The sequence below is a fragment of the Lycorma delicatula genome, chromosome 13, assembly GCF_047948215.1.
Source record: "Lycorma delicatula isolate Av1 chromosome 13, ASM4794821v1, whole genome shotgun sequence".
Classification (NCBI taxonomy): Eukaryota; Metazoa; Arthropoda; class Insecta; order Hemiptera; family Fulgoridae; genus Lycorma; species Lycorma delicatula.
In genome coordinates, this window is record NC_134467.1 from 31,846,447 (window position 1) to 31,863,645 (window position 17,199).

Consider the following 17,199-nt stretch of genomic DNA (forward strand, 5'->3'; position numbering starts at 1 on the left):
AATGTAAAGTAATATCGCGATAGTTTTTTTTTTTGTTTTATTTTTTCTATACTGTATTATTTAAACATATGACATCTAACTACTTACTCTTAATTTAACAAATAAACTATTATCAACCAGTCAAACAAACAAACAAACAATCACTCACCATATGATTCGATGAACAAATAAGAAAACGATTGTTAGCTCAGATAGTTCATTGTTCTAATATTTATTAAATTTTTTTTTAACGATGGTAAAATGTACTGATATAAATTAAAAAATACAGGAAATTCGAACAATGGTAAACATGATGCGATTCTGATTTGGATAAAGAGATGTAAAATCGATGATGGGGGAGATGAGACGTGGTCAGTGTTTATATTCTGGATACCTATTCGGTCGTAATAGGGCGGACTGTTCTGTCGTAGGTGACGAGTCTAGAGTGTCTTGAGATGAGGCGTTGTCGGGAACAGGAGGTCGTGACGTTAGCTCCTCTGGACTGGGTGGATCTCTGACTTCTGGTTCTGTCTCTGGGGACGATTCTCCGCTGTCCAGCGGCGATGGGAAGTACTCTCGCTGCGTCGCGCCTCCTACTGCGCCCGACTGAGCGCATAGGCCGGACGAGCTGGCACCTCCCACTAGTTCTTCACTAGCCGACCGGACTAACGGTTGAGCTTGAATAAATTCATCACTAGAATACAACGGCAGAATTCCTAATGTGCTAGAGAGATATCTTAAATAACTACTGATATTACCATGCAACTGATACCAGCATGTTTCTAACCATGATTTTTTTTCATACTATACATTTTATAACATATTTTATTTTAAGGATAAGTAAGGAAAAATAATTGATATCAAGGATAAAATGAAATGATATGAGTGGTAAATTAAATGGTATACTCAAATAAATAATGCTTGGATTTGAACAAAACAATAAACTAACCTGATCAACCTTGATCACATGCGCAATCTTTCTCTACTTAATCATCTCCTTCCTCTTCCTATCCCTTTCCTTTTATTTTATTCCTTTTTGTTTTAAGATAAGCATCATGGAAATTGGGATCCTGCCCCGGTTCTGTTTGTGGCATCATATCTGATACTTCCTAGTAGGTGGCACTCTAGCCGCTTCTTTATTGGAACAGAGCGGACAGCAACACTCTCTGCATGTAGAAAAATCCAAAAATTTTAGATCAGCAAAACCAGTAGGTTGGACAATAAACCGAACTTATGGCTTAGGTGCCAACTCATTAAAACCAAGCCGCTTCTATTTTTTAAAAAATTAAATTTAATCTAGCTGATATTAATCAGGCACTTGTTACATGTACAGGGTAGGAATGATTTACTCAATCTTATCTTCTCATTCACCTGCATAATGCAATTAATCAAAATTTCTCAAATGATTTAATTATTCAAAGAATGATATAATACGGGAAATAAAAAAAACATATCAAATGGAATGAAGAGGCCAAACTTGGCACATAGTTAACTAATGAAAGTTATTTTTTTTTTTATATAGACTGCTTCTGAATGATGCTTATCTTCAGATACGGGTTTAAGAATCTTAAATAGAAAACCATGGGAAAATCTGATAAGAAAATTAAATTTAAAATTTTCAAAATATTTTACCATTCAGTTTTGTAGATTATGATTACCAAGAATGTTTTTCTTAAAAAAAAATTGTAATAAAAAACAATATTTCATAAAATACAAAGTGATTCAAGAAGAATATAACAAATTTTTAAGACATGTTCTACAAAATAAAATAAAGAAGAAAGTTCATATAAACATAGGTTCAGCAATGCTTCATTAGAGAGTTTTGGTTTGGCCCTGATTCTGTGCTTTTGATAAAATTAAGCTGTACTGTAATTCTTTGGACCTAAATTAAAGAGTAAATTTAATGGTTTTATATGAAATTTGACCTGAAAAAAAAATAGGTACCAGAACTGTTTTTAGTAGTTTTTGAGACCTGGGGTAAAAAAAACCCAAAAGATTGGAGCCAAAAAACACACTAATATATTAAAAAAAGAACAAAAAAAAATCAATTCATCAATTACACTGTTTTATGTTTGGGTACTTACGTATTAACGCCACTGCAGCTACAGCTTTATTTAAAAACAAAGTAGTCAATCGGATTTCAGTGGAAAATGGGCCGATATAGAGTTTAACATAGATTCAAAACAGTCTCTTTATTAATTTTAATAAATGGTTATTTATATTTATTTATTTTATAAATATAATTTAACCAAACTTAACCTATGCTCGCTAACCTTGACTAATTTACAGGAGTGTTTTGATTGATTATTTAAATAATAAATAATTGCAATAATTACTGAATTTATTAAATAAATACTCAAAAAATTATGTTGTTAATTAGTCAAGGTTAGCGAGCCAAGGTTAAGTTTCGTTAAATTATATTTATAAAATAAATAAATATAAATAACCATTTATTAAAATTAATAAAGAGACTGTTCATTTTCCACCGAAATCCGATTGACTACTTTGTTTTTAAGTAAAGCTGTAGCTGCGGTGGCGTTAATACGTTAAGTACCTATGTTTGGTGTAAAACCTTTATTAAATGGGTAATAAACAGAAAAAAAATTAAATAAAACTTTATAGAATTTGATTCTAACTGAAATGTTATGAATAAAGCCTACAGAAACTAAATGCAAACGTAAGAATTTTCTGTTAAAAACAAAACATTACAAAATGTGGTGGGAAATTTTAACTAGATATTATAAATGAAACAAAATTTTCAATATTAGAAAACAAAAATATTAAATTTTCTAGAAAAATAAACAATCAAAATAACAAAATTAAAAAAATGAAACATCAAATATAAAACAATGCATCAATATTTAACAAAATTATGTTAACCCAAACATAAACTAGTGTTTTTTGACCCAACCCACCGGTTTGGTCTAGTGGTGAACATATCTTCCCAAATTAGCTGATTTGGAGAGTTCCAGCGTTCAAATCCTAGTAGTTATTTTACACAGATTTGAATACTAGATTGTGGATATCGGTGTTCTTTGGTGGTTGGGTTTCAATTAACCACATATCTCAGGAACGGTCGAACTGAAACTGTAAAAGACTACACTTCATTTGCACTCATATACATCATCCTCTGAAGTATTATCTGAATGGTAATTACCAGACGCTAAACAGGAAAAAGAAAGTGCTTTTTGACCAAATTTTTTGTCTTTTAACCCAGATCTAAAAAATTACTAACAATACAGATCTCGAACCTATTTCTTTTTCTTTAATTTTTAAGGTCAGATCTCACATAAAACCACTAAATTCACCTCTTAATTCTGGCCCAAAGAATTACAGTAGAGCTTAATTATAGAAAAGGTGCAGAAATCAAAGAAAAATCTTTCATCAGCCGATACTCACTAACAAAGGGTTTCAAAACCTACATTTGTAACAACTTCTTTATTTTTATCAGTAGAAGACGTCCTTAAGCATGTTACATTCTTCGTGAATCATTCTGTATAAGCTCATGTATAACAAACTGTAATACAATAATGAAAAAAGCAATGTCAAACCACGTATTAATGTGGAATATACATTAACATTAGATTTGTGCTTGGAATGGAAAACTTGATGTTCTAATATTAATTACCTTATTTCAGGTAGAGGAAAAGTATATAAGAAAGAGAAGGGGAGATTTTTAGAGGAGTCAGTAAGGTCAAGGATTTTTTCAAATCAATATAAATCATGTTTTAATTAATTAAAAAAATATATATGTTAAAAATTTTGAATTTATAAAAATACTTTATACGTATGAGATGCTACCCAAAAGTTTTTATCTTATACAGAAAAAAAAACCTGAATGATGCAATATATGAAATAAAATAACTTGAACAAATCTGTTACAAAAATAAATTTCTATACATTACCTTTCAGAAATTATGTTTTATTAAAACACCTTGAGTGCCCAAATGTATTTGAAAAAATTCAACTTCTGGCTCAATTCTTTTCTTCCATAATTTTAACTTAATTTACTTTACACTATTTGAAAAAAATTAGTTATTTAAAATTTGTTCTTGTTTTTTTTTTGTGGTGCCACATTGGGATCACTGAGCTAATAGTTGACTGTTATACATGTAGTTCAATATGCCACCACAAAAAAATATGATGCCTTATTGGACTCACAGGGTCAGAAATGATATTTTACAGCAGTAGTGGTCGAGTGAATAAAATGAGTACTCAGCTGATGTCTGCCTGATTATGCAACTACAGGTACCTCCCCGATCTGCCACGAATTGACAACGTACTGCATTTGCTGTGTTTTTGTTATTTGAGGTTACGTTTATAAACATTTCAGTGTATGTTTTTGTGTAGAATAGAATAAAAGTATAGTGTTATTAGTGTAGATTGAACTAGAAGTATTTTTATTTCATTACAACATGGCAAGAAACTGTGAATCGTTAGAAAATCATGCGAATAAGTTACGGCAACAGTTACTGTCTGATAAACATGAGGATGACTTTAACAGGAGTGAAATATTAGGTGATGTTTACCTTCTTATTCTGAAAGTGACAATACTAGTGATAAAGAAATGGAAAGGCATGTGAGAAAGAAAAGATGTTTTAGTAAATCAGGTAAAAAACCAACAATAACTATTTCTACTAGTACTGGTAGTTTTGTTATTCGAATTCCTATGGTTATTAGAGAAAAGGTATTACTTGAATCAATCTTTCAAATCAATTTGTATTTTAATATCATCTATAATAAATTTGCTGAGTTGTGATGCAACAGTATATTTTGTTCAATAAATAAAAGGCAAGAGGAATTCTTCTACCAGTTCTATTATCAGCAAGCTTGAAACAGAACATTTATTATTTTTTAGAACAGCTGGGGAGTTTTCATAAGACTTCTAATTTATTTCATGTCGCTTATAAAATATCTATCCTCCCCTAACAAAAACTAATGTATATGTTATTGTGAAAGACCAATATCTGTTAAATGTCGACAACAATTCTTTGCTGAATGTTGACATAAACCAAATGCATCGGAAAAAGATTGAAAACATAAGTTTAAATTTAAGCCAAATGTAGCCAACATTCATTTAACCTCATCTAATTAATGTTACATATACAAATTATATATGTTATTCTCCAAGATTGGAGGTAATTAATCAAATTCACCACATTTATAAAAAAAAATTAATCAAATTTTCAGCATTTTATAAATTGAAAACGCCAACCACGATACACAGAATATGTTAAATGCATCGATGAATGATAACGATACAAATAAATGGTCATCAGATGGTTTGCCCTTTGCTCAATTTTTTTATAAAAACATTTTTATTCAACTTTCCCCATCAATGCAAGCTGAATGCAGTGAATTTGATTAATCATCTCCATTGCTGGAGAATAACATATAATTTGTATATTTAACATTCTAGATGAGATTAACCTAAATTTAAATTTCTTTTTTTCCTGTGTGGGTTTTTCGTAATTTATTTATTTACCTTAGAGATTTTTATCGGGTGATTTTTATTTTTAATTTCTAGTTATCATTTCGACCCCTACCACAGCTTATCTGTGTTTGTCAACTTATACCGGTGAAGGTCTGAATGTATATTAATATAAGCAAGTATAATATGTATCGACAATCACCAGAGAATATTGAGATTTTCTAATTTCAGTCTTTCACAGTAACATATATTTTGTACATTGACAAAATTTGGTAAATGATAATAATATTGTCCTTTTGAAAAATGTCTTAAACTGGTAATATGTTTGTACACTTGCAAGTCAGTAACTTGATCTGTGATTTAAGTGCGAATATTCTTTGATAACAGTTACATTTTTAACTGTTCTGACTTTGTAACACTGTAAAAAATCCTGTAAATATTTATAAATATATATTTATATTACTAATTCCAAACATAAAAATAAATTAACAATACGTTAATTATTAATATAATTCAATATTAATTATATTAATATTGAATTATTCGACAAAGAAAAAAAAAAAAAAAATATAATCAAAATTTTAGGCAGCATCTCATCAAATTTCAATTAAATTTTGAAATAAGCAACTTTTTTCAATTAAAAAGATAAATTAAGTAAACCTACAATGCTGGTATTGCTAGGTTCTTAAAAACCATTATTCAATATGCATGTAATATACTTAACAAAACTGATCAAATCCAAATTCTATATCCCCAAACAGTTTATTGGGGTGAAGCAGGCATCACTCAACCTTAATTTCATGATAAATCTTGGTGCATGGGGATAAAGTAACATTACAGTCGTACACTCTTTTTTTTGTTCTAACTACTATTAATTTATCAAACGGTCCATATTATAGAAATGCAATCTTTTACTACTAAGTAAGCATAATCTTTTCTTTTTGTTTTACACACCATTAATTATCATTAAAAAATCTAATTCAAGTAATTTTTAAATTCTGAATGAGATTCATTTAATTTTTCAATACTGAATTTAATTAATTTTTTTTAAAGATGCGATGATTGTATAATGCAGTGACCTAACCAACAAAGTCATTGCAATCATTACTATAAATCCGACACGACTGGCTGCACCTGACTTACTTGACTAAAAAACATAAAAGAAAAAAAAAGAGATACTAAGTAAGGTCACTTCCTTGTGTTGTTTGACAGGTAACACTATGAAAACGAAAAAAAAAAAAACTGTTTTAAGATGGGGACTGACTAATCTGAAACCCGCATTACTTCAGATCAATCAAAATTTTGAGTCAAAGTTGTTGAGTGAACAATCATCTGTTGCTTTGAAGAAATTACTAATCACTAATAGTTTTCATAAATTGAACAAGATTTAATTGTTGTTTATCAGTATTATTCTCATTAGTAAAAGGATAATAAACACAATAGGATTCACAAGGCTTTGTCTGGCCAGACGGGAAGTGTGGGCGAAGCCAGCACTGACAGAGTAGTTTAGAGTAAAAATGATACATCTGATATTGATTTTACACAAGTTATAAAATAAAAAAAAGGAAAAAAAATTAAAAATGACAGGGGTGTGAAATATCAGCAAAAGAACTGTGCTCTTTATTGAATCATTTAAATCTAAAATCGTTTGTTCCAAAATCATTGTCTTATCATCTATTATTTAATTTCAAATCCAGAATAAAAAAGCACATTAAAAAAGTTTTGTGGAGCAATATCATTGTCTTGCAATAACAATTGAATACAAAATCATTATCTCTGTTACATAATGCATTGTGTGAACCGTCAGATTAGTTTTAAAAATTCAAAAAGGTATCTCACTAATTTTAATGTAAATAAGAAATACAAATACAAATTATGCACAAAAACTATAAATATAAGGAAATAAATGTGCTAACACCAGGTGAATGGAGTAGAAAATACGTGAAATTCTTATATTCTATTTAATTAATAGAGAAAAAAACCAGTAGATTTTATTAAAATTAAAAAATTTGAATCTGGGTCAATCAGTGAAAAAGTCCGTCATACTTAAGGCAAAATTATATCAACTGATTTTTATTAAATAAATATCAGACCCAGCAATGCTTCGCTATTGCTAGATTTGAGTATATATATAGATTAAATGAACACAATTGAAAGTTTGATAAAACATTAACAAAACTTCACAAAATTTAATCTTTCCCTTTTTATGATTCTCTTTTCCCATTTCTCCTTTCACTTTCCTTCCTCCATTTCCCTTTCCCCATTTTTCCTTGCATGTAAATCGGTCCAGTAGTTTTTTACTCTATAGCGGAAACACATATCAGAAACATTGAAATGGAATTGTATAATATTTAGTACAGCATGTGTTGCTTTTACGTCCAATAGATAGCGCTGTTATTTTAAAAAAAAAAAGCATCTTTTTACCTGTCACAGGTGTGACATCTTAGGCATAATATAAAAACATGTGTGTATTCGAATACAACATTATGTTAACATTTCAAAACAATCAGTGAAGAACTTTCAGAGATTTAAGATTTTGAACAAATAAACATTTACATTTTTATTTATATAGATTCTAATGATCCAAAAATGATTAGATTCATTTTTTTATTTTATTCGTACAATATTCTGAAGGTCAGCAATAACATAATGCTTTCTTGATTCAGGGCTAACAGGCAGTTTCATCCCTTGTTCATATAATGAATGTACCTGCAGCTTGTTATAGTGATGGATTGTAGGCCAAAATTTATTATTAAATTGATACCTGACCAGATTGGATGTGGCATAAACTTAGATTTTGATATCAAAATGTTGATGAAACTCACTCAAGAATTCATTAAATTATAGCGTTTGAAAAAATTATTAAAAAACACATGCATTTTTGTTTAATATAATATGTTTAAATCTAAGGTAGGTCCTTCACACCAGTAATTTCAAATTCTATTCCACTCACTGTAATTACTATTCATAAAATAGTTTCTATTCAATCGGTAAAAGATTTAATATATATTTTTTTTTTTAATGTTAATGTATCTTATATTCAATAGATCATAATTATAGAACCATCTAAGTTAAATTAAATCCGGTATAGCTACTATAGTAATTTAAAAAAATAAGAAAATTAAATAAAAATTCAATTCAATTAACTTATTTAAATTTTTAAAACAATTCTTAAACAGAGTAGAATATACATAATTACTGTCAAGGACTTACATAAGAGAGTATTACAATGTAATAATATTAATAAAAATAAAATTATATAACCGAGCTTAAAAAAGATCAGTTAGTCGTAACATTATATTTACTAATGTATACTATACAACACGTACCAACTTTAAAGTTAAAATACGCATTTAAAAAAATAAATATGTCATTTAAGATTTGATCAGTTATGTTTCAACTATTATTAAAGCATGCATTATAATCTAACTAAATACATACAGACTAGGTTTTTGATATTAAACTATTATATTTTATGAAAGAAATATTTTGTTTTAAATTACGGCAATATGAAAAATTCTGACACAAGAGATATTTCAGAACTGACTTCTGATTGGCTGCTGAAAATTAACCGGTTGTGAAAACAATACAATGCAAGCATAATAACCACCAGTAACCTACAATCTCAACATACATTTATCTATCATCCATTTTGTTTAATGTCATAAAGCAAAAGTCAATAACATGTATCTTTCATTGTTTCCTCCTTGCAATCATGATTTGTATGATGTAATTTCTTTTATCAACAATTGTTTTTGTAACAGTATTACAAGTAACAATGTTGAGATACTAGCACCAGAAATTTTGAGATGTGTCCACATATAAGTACAATGAGGCAGAAATGGTGATACTTAAGACTAATAAATTTGTACAAAAATTAAAAATGTTTTGATATAGTTTCAAGATTTCTGTGCTTTCAAATAAATTTATACAAATTTCAAGAATGATTTATTATAAATGACAGAACTGCTGGATTATCATAAGTTCTGTGTAAGAGGTTACCATAAAAAAATGACTAATATGTAGAAAGAATGTAATGGTTTTGAAACTTGTTCGGCGCTAGGATTAAAATAATAATAGAAATAATGAATTTACCATCTTGTATCTATTGTTGCAAGTACTAATTTTAAATCCAATTTATATCTTTATTGGTTCCATTGCTGTCCATCATTCTTTACGCCAATGAATTTCTGCTGTTTTTTTGTATAAAAATATCAAGGGGTTTATCTATAACCAGCCAAAATGGCTTAATATTGCAAGGAAGAAGATATTCACGAAGAAAAACGACTACAGTCAAGGCAATAAAAGCTAGATCTTAAGAGGAGTGGATGGTAAATGGCTGCTCAAGCCGTGCACGATGAGGTTAGCTCATAACCTCCTATAGTGAGTGATGAAGTATAGAAGTAATGTGGTGTTGTATATTGAGTGTGAAACCCAAGAAACAGTTTAAATAGTGGACAAACAATCATTTAACGCACAAAAAAAATTCAAGCAGGCTTTATCAAACTGTTTGTTTATGAAACTGATTAATTAATTACATTGTTTTGGAAATGAAAGGTAATTTTACTGATAATTCATGATATTTGTCCCAAAATTACAAGAAAAATTTGTTACAAAACAAGTTACAAAAGAAGTTCTAGAGATACTCACTAAGTCACTGTTCTGCGTTAAAATGCTTGGCCCTAATCTGGAGATACAAAAAGTCTTAATTTAGTTCAAAAGCTAAATTCTCAACAAATACCTTTATAGACTAAACTTATCACCCAAGTATCTCAGTTGGATACTTGGGTGATAAGTTCTTTGATAAGGGTCAACAAAAATTAGCGTTGCAATATAATGTCATGGAGAAATGATATCTGATTAACAGATTAGTTATTTATATAATAATGTTTTTTTTTCTTAAGAGCCAATCAGCAGTCAGTTTTAGAAAAGTTCCCATACATGTGTTTAGATATGGTAAAATTCTGTGTAATAGTAAGATGGAAAAAAAAATTAATTGAAATAAATACTATAAAAAAAAAGTTTTGTAAAACATCTAGTTAATAAAAAACATATTAAAACTAAAATGATAATTGAAAAAAAAAATTATTAGAATTTACAAACAATTACTTGTACAATATTACTTGTATATATTTTTGTTTATGTAATTAATTCAGCAAAAAGTGTAATTTAAAAAATTAAAATCAACTAAAAAAAGGGGCATCACACCAAAAAATAATTTAATACAAATAACTTAATGGACCTTAATTTTGCAAAATTTTGAAGAGTTAAAAAATGAATAAGAATTGAAAAATATTATTTTTTACAAATTGGTACAGAAAATTATTTTTCATCATAATACATGTGCTTTATATATAAAAGAAAAAGATGATGGACCTTATAAAAAAAAACCATTTGTAAAAAAATTGCAAGAGATATTTTCTAAAAATATTCATATATAGGTTAAGCTTAACAAATTTGCATAAAGTTTTCTTTAAATCTAACCCCTTCCTTAAAGGAGTAAAATAAAGGCTAAAATAAGAAAAAAAATGTTTAAATTTCTTCATAGCTCCGTACATGAAGTATAAAGTTTCAAAAGAATTTGAAATTCATTTAAACTGAAGGGAGGTAGAGGAAAAGAACAAAAAAACATATATTTTAATTTTAAGAGGCGAAAGTTGATTTAATTTAACCTTTTTCTAAAATCGCTTTGAAGAAAATCAAAATTTGTTTTTTCACCATATCAACCCACCCCCTAACGAATTTTTTATAAAAAATTAATATGATTAATACTAGATATATAGAAATATTTGAACCAAATGTGAAGAAAATCAGTATTGTTAATACTGAGGCATTGCAAAATACATGTGTATATGGTGTGATATGTCATGCTTTATATAAGGCGTACTGGTTGATATGTATGCATATACATTCAGTACATACATGTTTTTTGGTTTAGGTGAACCCTAAAATGTACAGATTAAAAAAATACAACCATTTTTGACATGATCACCGTACTATCCCTTTTAAAATAATAGATAAATAAAATAAACTGCATTAATCATTTACCTAGTGCAAAATTTTTCTAAATTATAATTCTAGTTACTAAATCTTTGTAATTTTACTATCTAAGCTAAATTATACAAAAATTTTAAACTGTATTAAAAACTAACGTAAACTACCATTAACAAATCTTCTATCAAACACAAACTCTTTTTATAAGTAGAAAAATATAGCTTGTTCCTTATAAAATGACTTTTATAATAAAAAGGCCTAGAGAAAAAGGCACACAGTTTATAATACATCTTAAATTGATTAACATTATAAAATAATCGTAAATGGTATTGATAATTGCAGTTTAAAAAAAAAAAAATAGTAGCATACTCGTTAATTCTACACTCAAAACTGCTTCTAAAAAACAACATGACTGATTATCCATTTGCTATGATGATAAATAATACAAGCAATGTACTCTCAACAACTCAATTTTTTTGATTAATTTCATTCTCATCTCATTTAACCTTTTAATGATCAAATTGCTAATAACTATTGTTCCCAGATTAACTATTGGAAATTAATGACTTGACAAGTCATTGTGTGTTATCTATTATAGGTTGGATAGAAAATTTTCTAAAAATGATTTACACATTTCTTAATAAGACATTATTATATTGTTATATTTAAAAAGTAAAAATTTGATGTGGACACCACATGACTTCCTTGTATGCCTATTAAATTACACATAGAGATTTTTTTTAAAATGAAAAGTACATAAAATTTTATTTCATTAATAACTTCTGGTATTTTGTTAAATATATTTTTTATTGTTATTACAATTATTGTTCACCTTTTTTTTTTTTACAATCAGAGGTTAATAATTATTAATAAATCAGTATATTTAAGTTACAAAAAAAAAGGGGATGAAGTCTGATTCAAACCAATGTGCCTCCTCCTGTAAGATCCAAATATGAGGCATGTTTTTAAAGTACCGTTTTGAAATTAAAAAAAAAAAAAACAAGTACACTATTCTTAAGAATTTTATTTTTACGTGAACATCTGTACTTTAATCTACTTTTCTACATAATTACACCAATATTAAGGCACTTGTTGTATCGTGCAACCAACTTTTGAATACCGTCATCATAGAAGTCTGCTGCCTGACTTAATAACCACTGCAATATGGTCACAAATTTTGATAATTTAAGTTTGGTCACAATTTCACAGACAACACTTCTTGAAACTAAAGGAAACTCTTCAGATAGCAAAGCAATCGTAAAGGGTTCGTTCTCTCTCACTTTTTCGTCAACTTTTTGCACCAAATCTTCAGTAATGACAGAAGCTCATACATTCTGTTCTTCATTATGAACATTCTGGCAGCCATGTTTAAAAGCTCCAACCCATTTTCGTACCACTCCATTGCTCATAATGTTTTCTCTATACACTTCACTAATCTGATGATGAATTTAAGTCGGTTTCATGCCTTTAGCACTAAGAAAACTAATCACATCACGTATTTAGTTGGTGGGATTTCTTGATTAGCGGAGGCATTTTAAATTCTCACAAACAAACATAAACACAATTGAATATTTCTGTAATGGTGACTATGGGTTGCCAACAGATATGGGTACACAGTGCACATGTGTGGAATGCTGACCGCAGCAAAGCAGCAATGTAATTTCAAAATGGTACTTTAAAAACATGCCTCATATTTATTAATTAAAATTTTATTTGGCTATAACTCTGGAACCAATGAAAAGAAGTCTCACTTATGATACCGTTGAAAAACTTTCAATGAGGGCTTATTACTTCAGTTAAGAAAAAGTCCAAAATCCAATTTTTTTGATTTTGGACTTTTTTGGTCAAGTTGATTGCAATCAAAAGGGGAGGTGCACAACAAGATGTTACACGAGTCCTAAATCCAAAATTTCAAAATACTACGGCTAACCGTTTTTGAGTTATGCAAGATACATACGTCACGCCGAAACTAGTCAAAATGGATATTTCTGTTGAAATCTGAATTACAATCAGGACACTGAAAACAATCATAAGCCCAAGGAAAAAACAGAAGGATATCAAAAAAGCAATAAGGAAATTGAGATTCCTGGGGTCATATGTACAAAATGGATGATCACTAAATAAATTAATATTCATTAAACTCTGGGAAGAAAAGAGTAACCACAGGTACCTACAACAAATTAAGAAAGAATTACAAAACCTAGGGATCCAAGAACAAACCCCCTACGTTGGTCTAGTGGTGAACACATCTTCACAAATCAGCTGATTTCGAAGTTGAGAATTCCAATGTTCAAATCCTAGCAAAGGCAGTTACTTTAAATGAATTTGAATTCTAGATCATGGATACCGATGTTCTTCAGTGATTGGATTTCAACTAACCACATATCTCAAGAATGGTCGACCTCAGACTGTACAAGACTACACTTCACTTACACTCATACATATCATCCTCATTCATCCTCTTAAGTAATACCCGACGGAGATTCCGGAGGCTAAACAGAAAAAGAAAAGGGATCCAAGAACAGGAAATGAAAGACAGAAAATAAAACAGAAGAAATGAGGTTTGCATAGTCCATAAATTGGTCCAATTGCAAAAGAATTCTAGGGAGGAAAAGTGTTTTGTTTTTAGTTATTATTAAATTGAATACTACTCCTGAAGAATTTAATGTACTATTCAGTGTACCTGCTTCTGACAGGAAGATACACACGACACAATTATATAGTAACACACTAATTGAAATCTCTGTCTTTCTTTTTCTGTTTAGCCTCCGAAACCATCTTAAGGTATTACTTCAGAGGATGAATGAGGATGATATGTATGAATGTAAATGAATTATAGTCTTGAACATTTTCAGGTCGACCATTTCTGAGAAATGTGGATAATTGAAACCCAACTACCAAAGAACACCGGTATCCATGAGCTAGTATTCAAATCCATATAAAAGTAACTGCTTTCACTAGTATCTGAACCTTAGAACTCTTGACTCTGAAATCAGCTGATTAGCAATAACAAGTTCACCACTAGACCAAACTGGTAGGTTTGAAATCTATATCTGTCGACAACAATTTACTTCTTAGTAAAGTTAATGTACATCTATTATTAGCCTAAAGCAGTCTTGGCAGATATTAAAGACTGAAGAAGATAGGAACACCAATAAAAAATGTTGCAATAAGAGGTAAATGCAAAATAACAAGAAGACTATCGAAAAGATGGCTATGCTTTCACTAGTATCTGAACCTTAGAACTCTTGACTCTGAAATCAGCTGATTAGCAATAACAAGTTCACCACTAGACCAAACTGGTAGGTTTGAAATCTATATCTGTCGACAACAATTTACTTCTTAGTAAAGTTAATGTACATCTATTATTAGCCTAAAGCAGTCTTGGCAGATATTAAAGACTGAAGAAGATAGGAACACCAATAAAAAATGTTGCAATAAGAGGTAAATGCAAAATAACAAGAAGACTATCGAAAAGATGGCTAAATAAAATTACGGAGGATATAAACAGGAGAATAGAAGTGAGAAGGATTATAGTATGGGGGTTGTAAGAAGATTAAGATCTATGACCTGCTGTCCAATCTACGATACAGAATAAGGGGAAGAAGTTATATTAAATGCTCAGCTATATTGGACAAATTTGGTTTATAACTAATTAAGGTTTTATAGTATTAATTAAGTGAAATGTTGGTTTTATCTATAAAAATATTTTTACATTATCACACAATATTTATTTTTCCACACTTTTTAAGCACAGTATTTTTTTTTAAATTTATAAATATGGTTATTATATTTCATTTTTTGATAAGAATATTTCATTTAAATGTTTTACAGATGTTCTTATTTTAGTAAGGTAATTGATTTAAACATTTTTGTTTTGATATAAATGTTATTAACAGTATTTCAATCTACGGATAATTATTTCTTTTGAAAAATTATTATTAACTACCTAAATAATTTATTTTGATTTTTAAATTTTTATATAATTTGGAACACACTCACACACACGCATCAGATGTGGCTAAAAAAAAAAACGAATTAACGCTATAAAAACCTTTACTTTTTACTTTTCACAATTTTAACATTATCTCCGTTAATATATTCCCCTCCTCTGTTCCATGTGAATTTTCCATTGATAAAAGCAATATTGGAAGTCATTCTCAGAAAACATGTCATGGTCTCCATCGCTTTGTCTTTCACAGCTTCAAATGTCTCAAATGCTGTTCACCTTGGGGAACAGAAAAAAGTCACATGGTACAAGGTCCGGCAAATAAGGAGGATGGATTTTCTAACACAGGGATTCTATGCTTGGCCAAAAACATTTTGACAGACAATGCATTATAGACTGGGACGTTGTCCTGATAAAGAATCCATGACTTGTTTTTCCACAATTCAGGTCGTTTTCTTTTTACTCGTTCACGGAGAGTAGTTAGGACCTCAAGGTAGTACTGCTGATTCACAATTTGACCTTCAGGTACGCAATTTACATACACAACCACATGGGTGTCGGAAAACAAAAACCCCGAATGGATGATAAACATTTATCACTAAATACTTCTTTAAACAAAGAATGAGTTTCAACAGCAGATTTTCCAAGTTTCAGAAGAAATTTCATATTAATGCCTTGGACTTTTAAAACACTTAATGTTTTTTCGATTTAAAAAATTAACGATTAAAATATTAATTTATTTAATATTATTTTACATAACGTAAATTTAATTCTATTATTTTTGTAATATTATTCATTAGATTGATCTGAATCATTCAGTTCACACAGTGATAGAGATTCACAGATCACTAATTCAATTCATTAAAGTTTGTTCTTCAACTGGTAAATCTCCGCTATAACACATATGTTTTAGAGATTTTTTTGAGATGAAATATATCTAAAAACCTTCTCAGTTATGCCAAGAAACATGGATAAAAATTTGGTTGTGAATGATTAAATATTTTTTTTGTTTATACCAAAGAAACAAAAACCCTCTTCTTTTTACCTAATAGTATAGACATAAATAAGCTTTAATTTAAAATCAAATCTTCAGACACTGGTAATTTATAAGCCAATAAACACAATACTGTAAAAACCGGTGAACTAAAAAATAAAAGCCATTATATAAATGAACAAACTATAAATTTCATTATTTTCAGAAGTAAAAACTAATCTTTAAATTTTATGCAAATCAAATATTATAGTAATAAATATAGTTACACATACGAGTTAGGTTTGAGTTGCATTTTTTTTAAAGCAGTGCTCAATTTAAGCCATACAAAAAATATCTATAATATTAAAAAAAACACAAAAATTAACAAATTAAATGTTATTTAAATTTATAAAATAATTTAACTAAAAGTAGCAAGTACAAATATTTTATAAAACATGTTTTTGTAATAATTCTTATTTTATTTTTCTATAATTAATTATAAATAGTTACACATCATAACCACCATGGATATCTTCCAACATAAAAAAAATTATTCTAAAAATAAAAAAAAAGTTATTAATAATATAAAATTATCTGAGTAAAAAACAATTCTACATTAAATTACTATTACTTCTTAGAATGTTTACTACATTATTTTTCATTATAGATGCAACATACTAAGCTTTGTAATACAGGTAGATATATAAAATTAATCTCAGTAAATAAGAACTGATATGCAAACTACCTTATTTAATTTAGGTTTTATAGATATGATTCAAAACGCTTTATAAATAAATTACAACTAATTAACCCTTATATCCATGGTGTAAAAAACACAAAAAACAACACAATTATTAATAAAAATAAAAACAA

General features: G+C 28.5%; 1 protein-coding gene across 1 annotated transcript in view; it reads right to left on the reverse strand.

The window, feature by feature from the left end:
* Nucleotides 1–217: 217 nt before the first annotated feature.
* The window catches only part of mmd (disintegrin and metalloproteinase domain-containing protein mind-meld), a 499,030-nt gene continuing 482,048 nt past the window's right edge, over nt 218–17,199 (reverse strand). Inside the window, exons 35-36 of the mRNA XM_075381718.1 lie at nt 10,061–10,097; nt 218–783 (exon numbers count right to left, since the gene is read on the reverse strand). Of these exons, the coding sequence (XP_075237833.1) occupies nt 352–783; nt 10,061–10,097 (469 nt within the window). The 3' untranslated portion in view covers nt 218–351. The remainder of the gene's footprint in view (nt 784–10,060; nt 10,098–17,199) is intronic.